Below are 15,931 nucleotides of genomic sequence, written 5' to 3' on the forward strand. Positions count from 1 at the left end.
TGCTCCGACTCCTCAGTTTATCAAACCTCCGACTCCAGGTACCCAAAATCTCTCCAACTCCGACTCCACAGCCCTGGTCAGATCAGAATTCACTGCTTTAGCTGTTATACCCTCTTGTATCAACTGTTGTATTGTATACTCTGTATTCTTATACCCTGCATGCTGTTGTACAGCGCCACGGAAGATGTTGGCGCTATATAAATCAATAATAATACATCTCCTATAGTTTTTCTGATCGATTTGAAAATGGATCAGAAAACGATCGGAAATCAGATTAGACCTGTCGTCATTATTGACAAAATCTGACAGGAAATTGCACAGTGTGTGGTGTGGAGGGGGCAGTGGTGGATATCTAATGTTCTTCCTTATTTGATATGTGCAGATGTCGCATGATGCAAGCCTGTAACCATAAAACTATTTTATTTGAAGGTGCAGCAATATTTTCACCACTAATCTTTCCTGACTGGTGCACGGCTACAAAGCAGAATCGCCTGCTGTTTGCTGCCAATCACTGCAGCCATTGCCTAGGCCAGTGATGGCTAACCTTGGCACTCCAGCTGTGGTGGAACTACAAGTCCCATGAGGCATTGCAATACTCTGACAGCTCTAAGCATAACTTGGAGAGGCAGAGGCATGATGGGATTTGTAGTTTTGTCACAGCTGGAGTGCAAAGGTTAGCCATCACTGGCCTAGGCATTAAACCACACAGCAATGGCCAGCAAAGAGACAGTAAACCCACAATTACACAATATGGGATTGCTTACGCCTTTTCTTTATATGAACAATGTGGACTTTACTCATGTCACCGGATGTCATTGCTCATCACGGTAACCATAAATCAAGATGTGAAGGTGTTTTCCTTGCTTCTGCAAAGCATTCTCAGATTGCAGGATAAAGCCTCATACACACTGTACAATTTTCCATCAGATCGACAGGTGATCTGATAAGACGTTGCATCGTGTGTAGACATCCAAATTGTTCCTGATCGATAATGCAATCAATTTTGCATTGATAACTACTCAAAATCATTGCAATCCGATCGATCGGTGGATCTGATGGAAAATTGTACCATGTGTACCCAGCTTTAGGGTACTATAAGGGCACTGTGGTGGTTATATCCTCATACCACCTGCTGCACATTCCTCCTACACACTGCCCACAGTTCTTTAAAGAGAATCCGAAGTGACAATAAACTGATGAGAGAAGGATTTGTATGTGTAGCACAGCTAAGAAATGGAACATTAGTAGCAAAGATATGAGTCTAATGTTTTTTTCCAGTATAAGAAAAGTTAAGAAATGTCACTGTTATCTATGCAAAGGAGCCTCTCTAAGCTCTCCGACCCAAACTACAGTGCTTTTTTTTTAAGCACTTATGCATCAAAGAAATAGTAAGGGCTCTTTCACATTACAGAACGCTTGCAGGAGCAGATTTCGAGCAAGTGTTATCTGCGGCGTGGACGACAGGATGTTGCAGTGTGACACTGATTAGCGGCGGTAGTTCTAATTCACCTGACGGGAAACCGCCGGCGCTGGATGATTAAAAGCTCCCGGCTGCATCGTACCGCAACGCGCCAAAACGCAGCGTTGGAAGTGAAAGGTAAAAAGTCTATGGACTTTCATTTTACCTCGGTTAACGCAAAGTATTGACTTTGCGTCACAACGCCAGAAACCATCTCTGGCCTGGAACCCACTAGCAGTGAGCCATTTCTAAGCACTTGTGATTTGAAAAGCTCTTGCTAATGTAATGCTATGGGTGTGATCCCACTCGAGCGATATGATTTTATAAAAAATCCCCCATAGCATTGCATTGCATTAGCGAGAGCTTTTGTCAAATCACTAGTGCTTAGAAAAGGCTGCTAGTGGGGTTGAGCCCTAATGCTGGAATTACACATGAGTTTTTTGGGCAGATAGATGGCTCGATAGATAATTTCCGATCTGATTGCGATTGTTTTACTGATCTTTTTTTTTTATCATAGAAGTGAATGGAAATTGATCTGAAAAAATTATCGCAAAATCGAAAAGGGAAAAATGATCGGAAAATCGATTGGCCAGTAACCCTGCCAAAAATAAAAAACACTTTGGCCTCAATTCACTAAGATCATGCTGGAGATAATAAGGCAAGAGAAAACTTACCCCCACACAGTAAGTAGTGTAGTTATTTTACCTCCTCTGTAGTTATTTTCACATGCAGTTAATAAACAGCCTGTCTTTAACTCTGGAGTTATTTTAAGGATTGAAGAGTTAACTTAAAGACAGAAGAGTTAACTTTAGGTTTGCCTGAGGTAAAATGTTTCCTGAATACTACATGCCTTATCACCATGGTAACAACTCTAGAAGAGTTATTAAAGACAGGAGATAAGCTTAGTGAATTGAGGCCATTGTGTATTTCTAGCATTAGACAGCTTCAGATAAAGTTTTACTGCAGGGAAGTTCAAAGGCTCATTAGCTCTGCTCTGTTTTATAGTTTAAAATACGGAGTGTGGTTCCATTTTGCAATCAAATATATGCAGCTTGGAAATGGGGCAATCAAAATTGCAGAATTATTTTCATCTCATTGCCCATCTCTATCTAGATCTCTCCTATTCCTAGAAAGCCAAGACAGTCATCATCACAAAGAGTGAAAGAAAATCATTTTAATCTTAAAAGAAATTAAGTAAGTGTCACAGGAGCCCTGGTGGTCAGACCGCAAATGGCCTTCCAAACGGTGCCAGCGCACGGATCGTGCGAACTCTGGTCGCAGTCAATGCGCAGGAACCGTTGGGACAAACCGCAGACAAACCAGAAGGGAGCCTGTGAGATGAGGGTAATTACAACTCACACACGATTCAGGGTATAACTGCCACCACCACGGGTAGGGGCCCGTGGACCCGACTGCCTGACTGATCCTGTGAATAAAAGCGGTTAAAACACGCTGTATTCTGTCTAGCCAAAAACAACCAATAGTAAACGTCTCTTCAGAGGTCTGGTTCAGTTGTGTGCGTGCTGAATAGTAGGGTAGCTAGAACAACAACTGACGATAGCGTCGGTTTATTGAAAGCAATATAAATAATTAATATATACAGACAATTATTAAAATCAACAATTATTAAAACAGTAATAGCCAGTATAAACAATAAAAGGGAGAAAATACTTAGGGTTGGTGGAAATATGTCCTTTTGTGGGAAGAATCATAAAGTCCAAGCAAAACGGTTTCAAGTTCTGCAAAATTCTTTGTTCCAGAGATAAGCAAGTTTTTCAAGAGTTCAGCAAGTTTTAAAATCCAAACAAAATGGAGGATGTCCTTTGTTTCAATTCAGACAAGATGGCCGCTAGCCATGTGCCCTTTGTTTCAGCTCCGGCAAGATGGCCACCACTTGTTCCTCACGGTGGCCGTGTTCAGGAAGATGGAAAATGGAGGAATAATTTGCCCGGGCAGCTCATTCACTTTTAATGGAGCTGAGTTCAGAGGCGGGCTTCCAGAGTCGGCCCCCAGGCCGGACTATGGTAATCACATCTGGGGCAGGGCCTCCACAAGCCCTCATAACCCTGACACTTCTCTAGACAGACCTGCACACAAATAATAATTACATATTCTCGATCCCCAGAACCTACCGATTAATATGACATCAAACTTGGGCATGTTTGCATGCCCGGTTAAAAAAACGGTGGAATTCCCAGAGTTCTGATTATGCCAGTGGCCCAAATTTAATATCAAAATACTCACAAGATCCGGACCAGCAGAATGATATAACTTTCACATTTCTCACCTGAACGGTATTGCTTAAACATGCTCAAAATCCTAAACTCCATGCTTTCTTATTCTGCCTATATGGCTCCGGCCGGTCTAGAGCAAAGCAGGTTTTTGAATAGCCCCCTGCTGTGATTAGCTTCCTTCGCTCTGAAAAGACTCCTAGTTTGTTAATTAACACCTGAGTGTTACCCCTCAGATGGCCTGTAGCGAGATTAGTGCAACGGGTGGAGTGTAGGGCCCCATGATAGTGCTAGGCTCGCTGTGAGGGGGTTAATGGTTGTAGGTGGAGCTGTAGGAGGCGGCCGGGCAATGCGCGCTTAGCGCATGCTTAGGACAGGAGGGGGAGGAAGTGACGTCAGGAGGAAGTGACGTCGCGAGCGGCAGACGCACGGGGGACAGCAAGGCGGCAGGACGTGTTTTGCCTGCAGAGAGAGAAGTGCGTCATGGCGGATACGGTGGAGGAGCTACTCCGACTTGTGCGGACTGAGGCGGAATCGCGGGGCTCCCAGTGGGTCTCCCTGCAGATGGCGGCCATGACGGGAGGCGGATTGGCACCTCGTTCCAGCGCGCGGGTGACTCGCCCGCCTGACAGGCTGAGTCCCGCCGCATCCTCGCGGCCTACCCGGCGCTCAGGAAGCCCCATAGCAACCCCTCCTGCACCTAATCCCAAGCGGCCAGCGAAATCCCGCAAGGGCCAAACTCCGGCGGCAGCAGGGAGTGGACAAAGGGGGGGGGGGGGGGGCAGAGGCATCAGGAGCAGCAGGTGGGTCAGAGGTGGAGCAGAGTGATGCAGGCGGCAGGGCACCAGAGGAAGCGCAGGAGCCCGTGCTAGCAGGTCCCAGCAACGTGCACCAGGCCTCACAAGCTGAAAACCGGCAGGGGCACAGGAGTTCTTCAGGAGCTGCAGCAGCCTCGGCTGGGCCTAGCCAGGGACAGGCCAGAGCTATCCAACAGCAGACATCTGGAAAGGGAAAAGGAGTCAAGGGGGCCCAGAGGAAGGGAAAGGCCCAATCTCACCCTCGAGGGTCAAGTAGCAGAGAGAGCAGCGACTCGGGCACCAAGGGTGTGCAGAGTCATCATTCTTCTTCCAGCAGAAGGTCCTCTAACAGTCGAAGCGGACTGGTGCCTATTGCTCCGGCCAGCCAGCCAGGACGTAGCAATGAGTCGCATAACGAAGAAGCGTCATCTCAGTCGGAGGAGGATCTCGATGACAGGAGTTCAGAGCGATCCAGGGGTTCGGCTGGTCGGGACGGACGTCCGGTGCAGCCAGGTGAGATTAATTTAATTCATTCCCTTCCCACAGCACACAATGCGGTAGATAACAGTGTTTTAGCGTTAGCTAATGCTAGTGGGTTGGTACCCCCTCAGTCTACAAGGGACAATGCGGTTGCACCAGCGCTGTCCTTTGTAAACACACTTCTTATGGGGATTCGTGATGCATTGCAAGGGGCTAGCGTAGCTAATGCGGTGTCTCCTGTTGCGGCTTGGGTACCCTAGGCAGTCGCAGCACAATCGGTACCTGTAATGGCACCGTTTTTTGGGCCTGCGGTGGCAACAGTGTCAGCGGCAGCGCCTGTAGTCGCAGCACAACCAGTATCGGTAGGGGTACACTCATTGCAGGCTGGGCCAGTGGCATCGACAGTGACAGTGGCGGCTCCAGCAGTTGAAGCCCCCACTTTGGTCACGGGGGAAGTCACTACGGTAGTTCAAAAGGAAGTGGACACGGTTAGGTTGTCTGATTCGGCGAAGAGCGAAGTATACTTGTGCCTGGAGGCATTATTAGGCACACATTTGAAGAAGGAGGTAAAGGAAAAAAATCTGGCGGGGAGAATACGTCGAGATTTTTTCCTTGTTACAGCTTTCTAAGTTTAATTTAGATAGAGGAAAGCCGGATGAGAGCAAAAAAGAGGAGGAAGAGCGCAGGCGATATAGGCTTATACCGCGGACGCATCAGAATTGGTCACAAGCTTTCGCCATCTTGGCGAGTGTGATAGGAGAGAAACAGCCCGAATGTTGTTCAGCTTTGTTTGGTTACCAAGATAGTATAAGTGAGGCTTATCGGTCATGCGGAGGCAATTCATGGCTCCGTTACGATGAGGAGTTCAGGCAGCATAAGGCAGTACGTCCAGAGATTAGGTGGAACCATAAGGATGTCATCCTCTGGATGAAACTTAGGATTCCGGCTAGTAAGGGGTCTCAGTCCTTTCAAGGGGGGGCCAGCAGCTCCGGTAGTTCAGGGCAGCTGGCCAACAAGCGACCGGGAGTTTGTTGGAAGTTCAATGATTCTTCATGCAAGTTCGGGTCCTCCTGTCGGTTTAAACACGAGTGTGCCAATTGCGGGGGGAGTCACCCGGGATCGCATTGTTACAACAAGGTAAGAGCAAAGGGGGAGAATCTTCCGGAAAAAGGGAGGACCCCAGTGATGCTTCAAAAGATGTAACGGTACTTAAATAGATACCCAGATTCTGAAAATGCCGAATTTTTGCGTCGTGGCTTCGCCAAAGGTTTTCGTATTCCTAGTTCGGGAGCCTTTCGCTCCTCCCCACCCTTTTGCAATCTAAAATCAGTGTCGGGCCACGAGACGGTTGTATCGTTAAAATTGGAAAAAGAGGTTAGGTTGGGCCGGATGGCCGGACCTTTCGCGTCCCCTCCTCTGGATGATTTGGTTGTCTCCCCTTTGGGCATTGTGCCTAAGAAGGAGCCGGGATCCTTTCACCTCATTCACCACTTATCACATCCCAGGGGCAGGTCCGTGAATGACGGCATTGACCCAGTGGATTCATCGGTGGCTTACACGTCTTTTGATGTGGCAGTGCGGTGGGTGAGGCATTTGGGTCAGGGCGCATTATTGGCCAAATCGGACGTGGAGGCGGCTTTTCGACTGCTCCCAGTGCATAGAGACAGTTTTCATCTGTTGGGATGTTTTTGGAACAACAATTATTACGTTGATTGTTGCCTTCCTATAGGCTGTTCCATATCTTGCTCTTACTTTGAAAAGTTTAGCTCCTTCATTGAGTGGGTGGTAAAGGAAGAGTCCGGGGTAGGATCTGTAATACACTACCTTGATGATTTCTTGTTCATGGGTGAGAGGGATTCCCCGACATGCCAGTACTTATTGGCAACCATGCGACAGATTTGCGCAAGCTTCGGCATCCCGCTAGCTGAGGGAAAAACAGAAGGCCCTCAGACAGAGATTAGATTTTTAGGTATAGTGATAGATACAGTGGCAATGGAATGCCGGTTGCCCATGGATAAAGTGGACGATTTGCGGGGGGGTCATTGAGGAGGTACTATCACACAAGAAGGTCACTTTGCGCGTGCTCCAATCATTGCTTGGTAAATTAAATTTCGCGTGCCGGGTCATCCCAATGGGGCGAATTTTGTGCAGAAAATTATCAATGGCAACCGCGGGAGTGTCCTCCCCACATCATCGGGTGCGTTAGCGCAGGGAGCATAGAGAGGATTTGCAGATGTGGAAGGTTTTCCTTTCAAATTTTAATGGTCGATCGGTTCGGATGGAAGATAGCATTTTGCATCATGACCTGGAGCTTTTCACCGACGCGGCGGGCGCTCATGGGTACGGGGCATTCTTTGCAGGTAGCTGGAGTGCGGCGGAATGGCCTGAGGAGTGGATACAAGCTGGGTTTACCAAAAATTTGATGCTCCTGGAGCTTTTTCCCATAGTGATGGCGGCAGTAATATGGGGACCGCGGCTGGCTAATAAAAAAATTAAGTTCAGCTGCGATAACTTGGGGGTTGTCACGGCTATTAACCAGGTGTCAGCTTCTTCGGTGCCGGTAATTCGGCTACTGAGGTACTTGGTTCTGGTTTGCCTACGGTTTAACATTGTCACAGGAGCCCTCGTGGCTGACCGCAAATGGCCTTCCAAACGGTGCCAGCGCACGGATCGTGCGAACTCTGGTCGCAGTCAATGCGCAGGAACGGTTGGGAATTAGCCGCAGACAAACCAGAAGGGAGCCTGTGAGATATGGGTAATTACAACTCACACACGATTCAGGGTATACTGCCACCACCACGGGTAGGGGCCCGTGGACCCGACTGCCTGACTGATCCTGCGAATAAAAACGGTTAAAACACGCTGTATTCTGTCTAGCCAAAAACAACCAATAGTAGCGTCTCTCCAGAGACCTGGGATCAGTTTCTGTGTATGGCTGTGAAAAGCAGGGTAGCGGAACAGTGAATGACTTGGAGGAAGTCTTTTATTCACAGCAATATAAATAATTAATATATACAGACAATTATTAAAATCAACAATTATTAAAACAGTAATAGCCAGTATGAAATAAAAAGGGAGAAAATACTTAGGGTTTGTGGAAATATGCCCTTTTGTGGGAAAATCATCAAGTCCAAGCAAACAGTTTCAAGTTCTTAAAGTTCTTTGTTCCAGAGATAGATTCAAAGTTCAGCAAGGTTTAAAATCCAAACAAAATGGAGGATGTCTTTTGTTTCAGCTCCAGCAAGATGGCCACCACTTGTTCCTCACAGTGGCCGTGTGTGTTCAGGAAGATGTTAAAATGGAGGAATCAATTGCCCATGCAGCTCATTCACTTTTAATGGAGCCGAGTTCAGAGGCGGGCTCCCAGAGTCGGCCCCCGGGCCGGACTATGGTAATCACATCTGGGGCAGGGGCTTCAGCAACCTCATAACCCTGACACTTCTCTAGACAGACCTACGCAGCCGGCACACAAATAATAATTACATATTCTCGATCCCCAGAACCTACCGATTAATATGATATCAAACTTGGGCATGTTTGCATGCCCGGTTAAAAAACGGTGGAATTCCCAGAGTTCTGGTTATACCAGTGGCCCAAATTTAATATCAAAATACTCACAAGATCCGGACCAGCAGAATGATATAACTTTCACATTTCTCACCTGAACGGTATTGCTTAAACATGCTCAAAATTCTAAACTCCATGCTTTCATATTGTGTCTTACATGGCTCCGGCCGGTCTGGGCAGAGCAGATTTTTTAATAGCCCCCTGCTGTGAGCTCATCCTGTCTTTCCCAAAAGGGCAGAGTGATCTCTTGGCTGGCTAATTAACATCTAAATGTTACCCCTCTGGCTTAATCAGCAATTCACAGGGCCAGTCTTCCTGCCAGCTGCTTAGGCCCCGTTCACACTTGCGGTTGTTTGCCAAACGGACCGGATGACCTGACCGGATCGGATCCGGATCGGAACCGTACGGTTCTGATCCGGATCCGATCCGGATCCGGTCAGGTTGCATCAGGTGTTCATCAGGATGCGATCCGGATCCGTTTGGCAAAAGTAACGTAAAAAACAAAAAAAATGTTGGGGTCTGGGAGGTCAGCAGAAGGGGGACCTGTGGAATCAGGCCCTCTGCTGTTTAGCACTCACCTCCACCTGCGACATGCTGCCAACATCTCCGGATCCGGATCCAGCTGTGCTGCTCCACTCCAAAATGCTTGCCCATGTGTCCCCATCCAATATCGCCGCAACAATCCGCATAGGAAGTGGGGTAGAACATCCGGATTTCTCAGCCAGTGTGTTGTGCGCTCTCCGGTTCCCATTGGTTTGTATTGGCAGGATGGTGCAGTCCGGCTCCGCCCCGGATACGGCTGCCGGAGGAGCCGGATCAAAAAATAGCGCATGTTGGAACGGAGGCCGGAGTCCGGATCCGGCCCGGATCCGGTCCGGCAGAACGGACGCATGTGAACGGACGCATAGGCTTTCATTGCTATGCCGTGCGTCCGTTCCGTCCGTTCTGCAAGCGGTGCGGCTCCGGCACGGCGATTCCGGACGGCCACCGCTAATGTAAACCGGGCCTAACAGGGAAAAAAAACTGCCTATTTAAAAAACAGGAATGTCAGTCTCTAATTGCTGGCCCGACTACAATCAAGGGCAATCGACGCAATAAACCGATTGCGTTCTCGTTTCTCACGGCTGTTCCGTGACAAACATGTTTATATATGCGGCGCATTTGCCTGGAACCGAGAATGATGTAGCGGATGCGCTTTCTCGTTTTCAGTGGCAACGTTTCAGAAGCCTCGTGCCTGGAGCGACGCAATTCGGGATTCCTTGCCCTCAGGAGTTATGGGAGATCCCGTTCGGAAGATAGAGGAGTGGATGTCTCGGTCATTGACTGAAGGAACTAGATCAGCGTACGCGACAGTATGGAATCAATGGGATACGTTGGCCGCTCAAGTGGGAGGCTCTCGGTCAGATGCGGATAGGTTGTGTCTGCTATTTAAATTCATGGTATCCAATGGCGCGGCGGGGGTGTCCCCCTCGGCTATGGCCAAAAAGGTGACAGCTTTGGCGTTTCTGTTTAAATTAAGGGGTGAATCCGATATCACAAAAGATTTTAGAGTTCGGTTAGCTTTGCGGGGTTTTAAGTCCAATCCAGTTAAAAAAGATTCTCGGCGGCCGGTTACGTTTGAACTCCTTTCCGCCCTGGTGGATAAACTACCGGAGTTGTGCAGTTCTGAATTCGAAACGACGTTATTTACAGCAACTTTTGTCTTAGCCTTTTTCGGGGCGTTTCGTATAAGTGAATTGGTTAGTCCCAATAAGAAGACGGCGTCGGGTATTTTAGACGGGGACGTGACGATTTCAGGAGGATCCGTTGAGATCTTCCTGAGGCGTTCAAAAACGGACCAGGCAGGCAAGGGCCATCACATTGCAGGGGATTGCAGGTTCGCCTGTCTGCCCCGTGAAGGCGCTGGCCCAATTTAAAGGGGCGCGTCCAAAGGGAAGTTTGTCCTTCCTGTGCCATTTGGATGGGGTCCCTTTAACCAAGTTTCAGTTTGTGTCCGTTTTCCGAAAAAGTTTGGAAAGGGTGGGAGTTCCCCCTTCAGATTTTGCTACTCACTCCTTTCGCATAGGGGCTGCTACAGAGGCAGCTCGTTGGGGGCTGGATGAGAAAACTATAAAGAGGATCGGGAGATAGGAGTCAGCAAGATTTCGTTCTTACATACGACCCCATTTGATTTAAGCACAAGTTGTTATGTTGGTGGTGGTTGTGTGTGGTGTGTTCCCTTCCCCCTTTCGTTCTTTCTGTTACAGATGGAGCAGCGCGGCTTGTATGGATCCTCGGTCACTCTTATGTGGCGCGGGGCGCCAGGGGAGCTCGAGTTCGGCCGGAAGGGCGACAGTTGGGTTTTCCTAGGAACCAGGCCCATATAAGGTGGATCGGGAGGCCGGGAATGCTGTGGCATAGAGTAATACCGGAATTTCGCCAGCTCGTGATATGGGATCGGGTTCCAGATGTGTTGGTTTTGCACGTGGGAGGGAATGATTTGGCCTCTCGTTCTACGAGGCAAATCATAAAAGACATTAAGTGTGATTTCATGTTAATCAGGTCTGAATTCCCGGCTACAGTCATTGTTTGGTCGGAGGTGGTAACACGCAACAGTTGGAGGTTAGCAAGATCGGTGGATCGGGTAAATCGTGCCAGAAAGAAATTGAACAGGGAGATATCACGCTTCGTCATTAGGAATGGGGGGGTGGCTGTCCGCCACACGGACTTAGAAACAGAGACAGAATTGATTTTGAGCAGGGACGGGGTGCATCTAAATGAGATAGGGACCGACCTATGGTCCTTGGCCTTGACGGATGGTATCCAGCGGGCTCTTTATTTGTGGGCCTCACGGGTGTAAGGTGTTCACGCCCGTGTGGTTGGCGGGGTATGGGGCTCCGGAGATGGTTACAATTAGGGTGGGGGGCAATTACTTATCCCACCTATGGTTGAAGGATAACGGAAGGGTGTCTTCGAAGAGAATGGTAAAATGAGGTGCGCAGCTGTCCCTGAGCCGGTCCATGCGGCGGGGGCCGGCAGATTGCAGGCTGCATGCCAGTTGTGTTTTTCAGTGGGTCAAATTTCACCCGGAGCCCTTTCCCTAAAACATTTTCTGGTTACTGGTTTGTTAATAAAGAGATATTTTGTTTACAAAGTTATTTATGTATAAAAGTTAGAGAAGGGCTGCTTTGGCCTTAATAAAAATAATTCCAACGTTAAGAAGCAGTCCTGGTTTTTATTAGTGTTAAGCGGGGTGAGGGGTGGTGTAATTTGGGCAGCACAGTGCTGAGATATGCACATATCATGGCTTCATTAGCAAGTCACAGGGCACAGGCTTCATGAAAAGAACTCTGCTAACTACTCCCCTGAAGACAGCAGAGACCCCCCAAGCTGGACTGCCTGGTGTCCACAGACATGAGATTCTGATTGGGCAGCGCAACGACAACCGAGGCAGGAAGTCAATTGCGGCTGCGTTTTCTGCGCACTGACGGCTCGTCCGTCACAGTAAGGAAAAAAAATAAATGGAGATTTCCTTACCTGGGGCTTCTTCCAGCCCCCTACAGTCCTTCAGGTCCCTCTCTGTCATCCCTGTCTGGGTTGTACCGCTGTCACCGCATGCGCTTTCTCAGCCGCACGCATCTTCTCAATCCAGCTACTGTGACCTTCAGCACTGCGCATGTGCAGTTTGTAAAACTTACAACTGCACAAGCGCAGAACACTCACAACCATGGGAGCACGATTGAGGAGGCACTTGGTGCGCAGTAGCCAATTGTGGACTTTGGTTGGGGGCACAACAGTGCAGACCGGGAGGACAGCAAGGGACCCGAGGTAAGTAAATCTCAACTTTTTCTTTCCACACTTAAAGGAGTCATCAAGCTAATTAACCTACCCCCGATCTACTGACATGGGGCTTCCTCCAGCCTCTTGAAGCCAACATGTCTCACACCACAGATCCACTTTCAGCCGCCATACCGGGGTCCCCGCATGGTGTCTTGCCAGGCCGTCCACTACTGCGCCTGCGCGAGCGCCGATGTCAATCAAGTCCACGTTGTCCGGACTGTACTGTGCAGGTGCAGAACTACTGCACAATACCGTCTGGACAGTGTGGACTTGATTGACAGCGGCGCTCGCAGAGGCGCAGTAGAGGACGGTCTCTAGGTTGCCCTCTACACCGGCGGGGGTCCTGGGCTGGTGGGTGTGGAGCGGGACATGTCAGCTGCAAGGGGCTGGAGGAAGCCCCAGGTAAGTAGATCGGGGGGTAGGTTAATTAGCTTGATAACTCCTTTAAGATTTTCTTTAAAGAGACTCCGTAACAAAAATTGCATCCTGTTTTTTTTATCATCCTACAAGTTCCAAAAGCTATTCTAATGTGTTCTGGCTTACTGCAGCACTTTGTACTATCACAGTCTCTGTAATAAATCAACTTATCTATCTCTTGTCAGACTTGTCAGCCTGTGTCTGGAAGGCTGCCAAGTACTTCAGTGTTGTGGTTCTGCTATGAACTCCGCCTTCCAGGCCCCTCTATGCACACTGCCTGTGTGTTATTTAGATTAGAGCAGCTTCTCTCTTCTCTCTTATCTTTTACAAGCTGGATAAATCGTCCTCTGAGCTGGCTGGTCTTTCACATAGTGAGGAATTACAGACAAGGGCAAAGCTGTTTGCAGGAAGAAAAGAGCAGCCTGAAACTTCAGTGCATGAGAGATGCAGGGGGAAAGAAACACACAAATGATCTCTTGAGATTCAAAAGGAAGGCTGTATACAGCCTGCTTGTGTATGGATGTATTTTCTATGTGTGGGCATACTGTACATCAACCTACTTCCTGTTTTGGTGGCCATTTTGTTTGTTTATAAACAAACTTTTTAAAACTGTTTTTAACCACTTTTAATGCGGCGGGGAGCGGCGAAATTGTGACAGAGGGTAATAGGAGATGTCCCCTAACGCACTGGTATGTTTACTTTTGTGCGATTTTAACAATACAGATTCTCTTTAAATACAAGATAGATGTGTCATCATAGAGATGTAAGATAGTAAATTATAACTCAATATAAAAGCATAGTTCAACATGCAGCATAGGAGTAGAGCAGTAGCGGCAGTCTGCTGCATAAGCTACTGTTTCAGACATCAGAATCTATCCATTCTCAAACCAAACAGTGCGCATTCTATGCTGAGAACTGATGTGCCCTGATATCCTAAACAGCACTTTGTGCAGCATTCTGCTGTTATTAAACAAACCTGAACAAAAATTCAGAACATAAACACGTCATACTTATCTCCCGTGTAGACTACTCATCAATCTCTTTCTCCTCTCCCGCATCCTCTTGTCCACTGTGATCGATAGAATTCCCTGTCCTAAATTCTGAAAATGGCCATTACCCCATAACAGCTTCCTGGTAAACTATAATATTGTCCACCTTAGCCATAGGGAAACATGGACATTACCTTGCACATCAGTTGTCTTTTCAGTTATAACTGACAGCAACTGATATATAACTGACAGCAACTGATGCATTTTTGACAAGATGTTCTCAGAACTGAAATATAAGGAATCACTGTAAGAAGAAAATGTTGAGCTCCGAGAGGAACTGACGGCGAGGTAATTATGTAATATTCATTTGCAAGTACATCATGTGTTTATTTTAAATTTTACTTGGTTCGGGTTCCCTTTAATACTATGCTGCTATTAGTACTATGCTGCATATTGACCTGTAAAATAAGCTACAACTATGGGGAGGGGGAGGTTTTGAATTGCAGATAAATGTATTTGACTCCTTGTGCTGGTTGCTGTTACCTTGACAGCATATGAAGTATGCCCAGTGGTGTCCCAGTGATACCAGCCCAGGGCCGGCCTTTGCTATGAGCGACCTGTGCGGTCGCTCAGGGCGCCATGCTCTCAAGGGCGCATGCGCCCTGTCGCCCTTTGCCGCCCCGCTGTCTCCCTGTGTCCTCTCCGTCTATATTTAGAGCAGGACTACAAGAAAATGGCCACTGATGTCCACAAATGCAGACACACGGCAGCCATTTTCTTGTAGCCTGCTCTAACTGCGGAGGCGGGGAGAGAAGAGTGACGTCGGCGCTGGAGCTGGATGTCTAGGCTACTTATGGGGGAGGGGGGGCAACAAAATCCGGTTTCGCTCAGGGCGCTTTGAAACCTAAGGCCAGCCCTGTACCAGCCTATGCACAGGGGAGCTTTATGCCCATAGGGAAGTGTCATATCTACATGGCTGTGGCAGTCAAGAGAGAATTAATGTATAGACACACATTCGTTATGTGTACACGGCTCACACAAAATATAGACGCTGCAGGATACGCACTGTTTATAGCCCAGGCTGGTGGCAATGTCAGTGGCACGCTGGCCTCTCCTGCCCAGGTGGCAGTGGAATATCACGTTGTCGTCATCTAGTTTGGGTTTGTCTACGTTATATTTCTGTTTAAAAGCAGCAGGATCCAGGTTCAAGGCCTCCTCCACTTCAGTCACTGCAAGAGACAAATGTGCGATTAGTTCTTCATATGTTAGCCTCTGCAAGCACCACCCACTAATATGTTGTTGCTATCACATGCCACCATCTCTTAAAGTAACCCTGAGCAAATGGCGTGTGTATGCATCAATCTACAGCAGCCCGACCGGGGGGAGAAAGCTTTAGAAAATGGGCTGGTAAGTGAGAGGGTATTGCCAAGTATTCGTAGGTATGCTTTAAGGACTCATCCGGCAGAAAATGCTGCCCTCTGATATACTTACCTAGGGCTTCCTCCAGCCTCTTGCAGCCGACATGTTCCACGCCGCATCTCTGCTCGCAGCTTCCAGCCCGGGGTCCCCGGCGGTGGAGAGGCCGACCTCCTCTAGTGCGTCTGCGTGAGCGCCGCTGTCACTCAAGCCTGCGTTGTCCACAGTGTACTGCGCAGTAGTTCTGCACCTGCGCATGTACACCGCAGACAATGTGGACTTGATTGACAGCAGCACTCGTGCAGGCACAGTGAGGACGACCCCAAGGTCGGCCTCTGCACTAGTAATGACCCTGGGTTGGCGGCTGCGAGCAGAGATGCGGCGTGGGACATGTCGGCTGCAAGGGGCTGGAGGAAGCCCCAGGTAAGTATATCAGAGGGCAGCTTTAAGCATAGCTACGAATACTTGGCAATACCCTCTCACTTACCAGCCCATTTTCTGAAGCTACCTCCCCCCCGGTCGGGCTGCTGTAAATTGCATTGAAGCCGGCAACTCTCAGAAAAGTCTGAGAAGCTCCTCTCCTCTCTAGAAGCTCCTCTCTTGCACTGAGCACAATGATGTGCTGCTGGTGCAGGGATAGGCTGAGAGGAGGATGACGGAAGTCAGGGCATGCACAGACCACATGGTCCGACTTCCGCTTCCAGGGCCACTGCACTTCTATGCTGCAAGTCACCAGCCCCAATGCAGTTTACACTG

General features: G+C 48.5%; 1 protein-coding gene across 1 annotated transcript in view; it reads right to left on the reverse strand.

The window, feature by feature from the left end:
• Positions 1-15,931, reverse strand: part of LOC137532393 (thiosulfate:glutathione sulfurtransferase-like) — a 53,532-nt gene that overhangs the window by 3,652 nt on the left and 33,949 nt on the right. Inside the window, exon 3 of the mRNA XM_068252830.1 lies at positions 14,826-14,988. Coding sequence (XP_068108931.1) covers positions 14,826-14,988 — 163 coding nt within the window. The remainder of the gene's footprint in view (positions 1-14,825; positions 14,989-15,931) is intronic.

Source organism: Hyperolius riggenbachi, chromosome 9 (genome assembly GCF_040937935.1).
Source record: "Hyperolius riggenbachi isolate aHypRig1 chromosome 9, aHypRig1.pri, whole genome shotgun sequence".
Lineage (NCBI taxonomy): Eukaryota > Metazoa > Chordata > Amphibia > Anura > Hyperoliidae > Hyperolius > Hyperolius riggenbachi.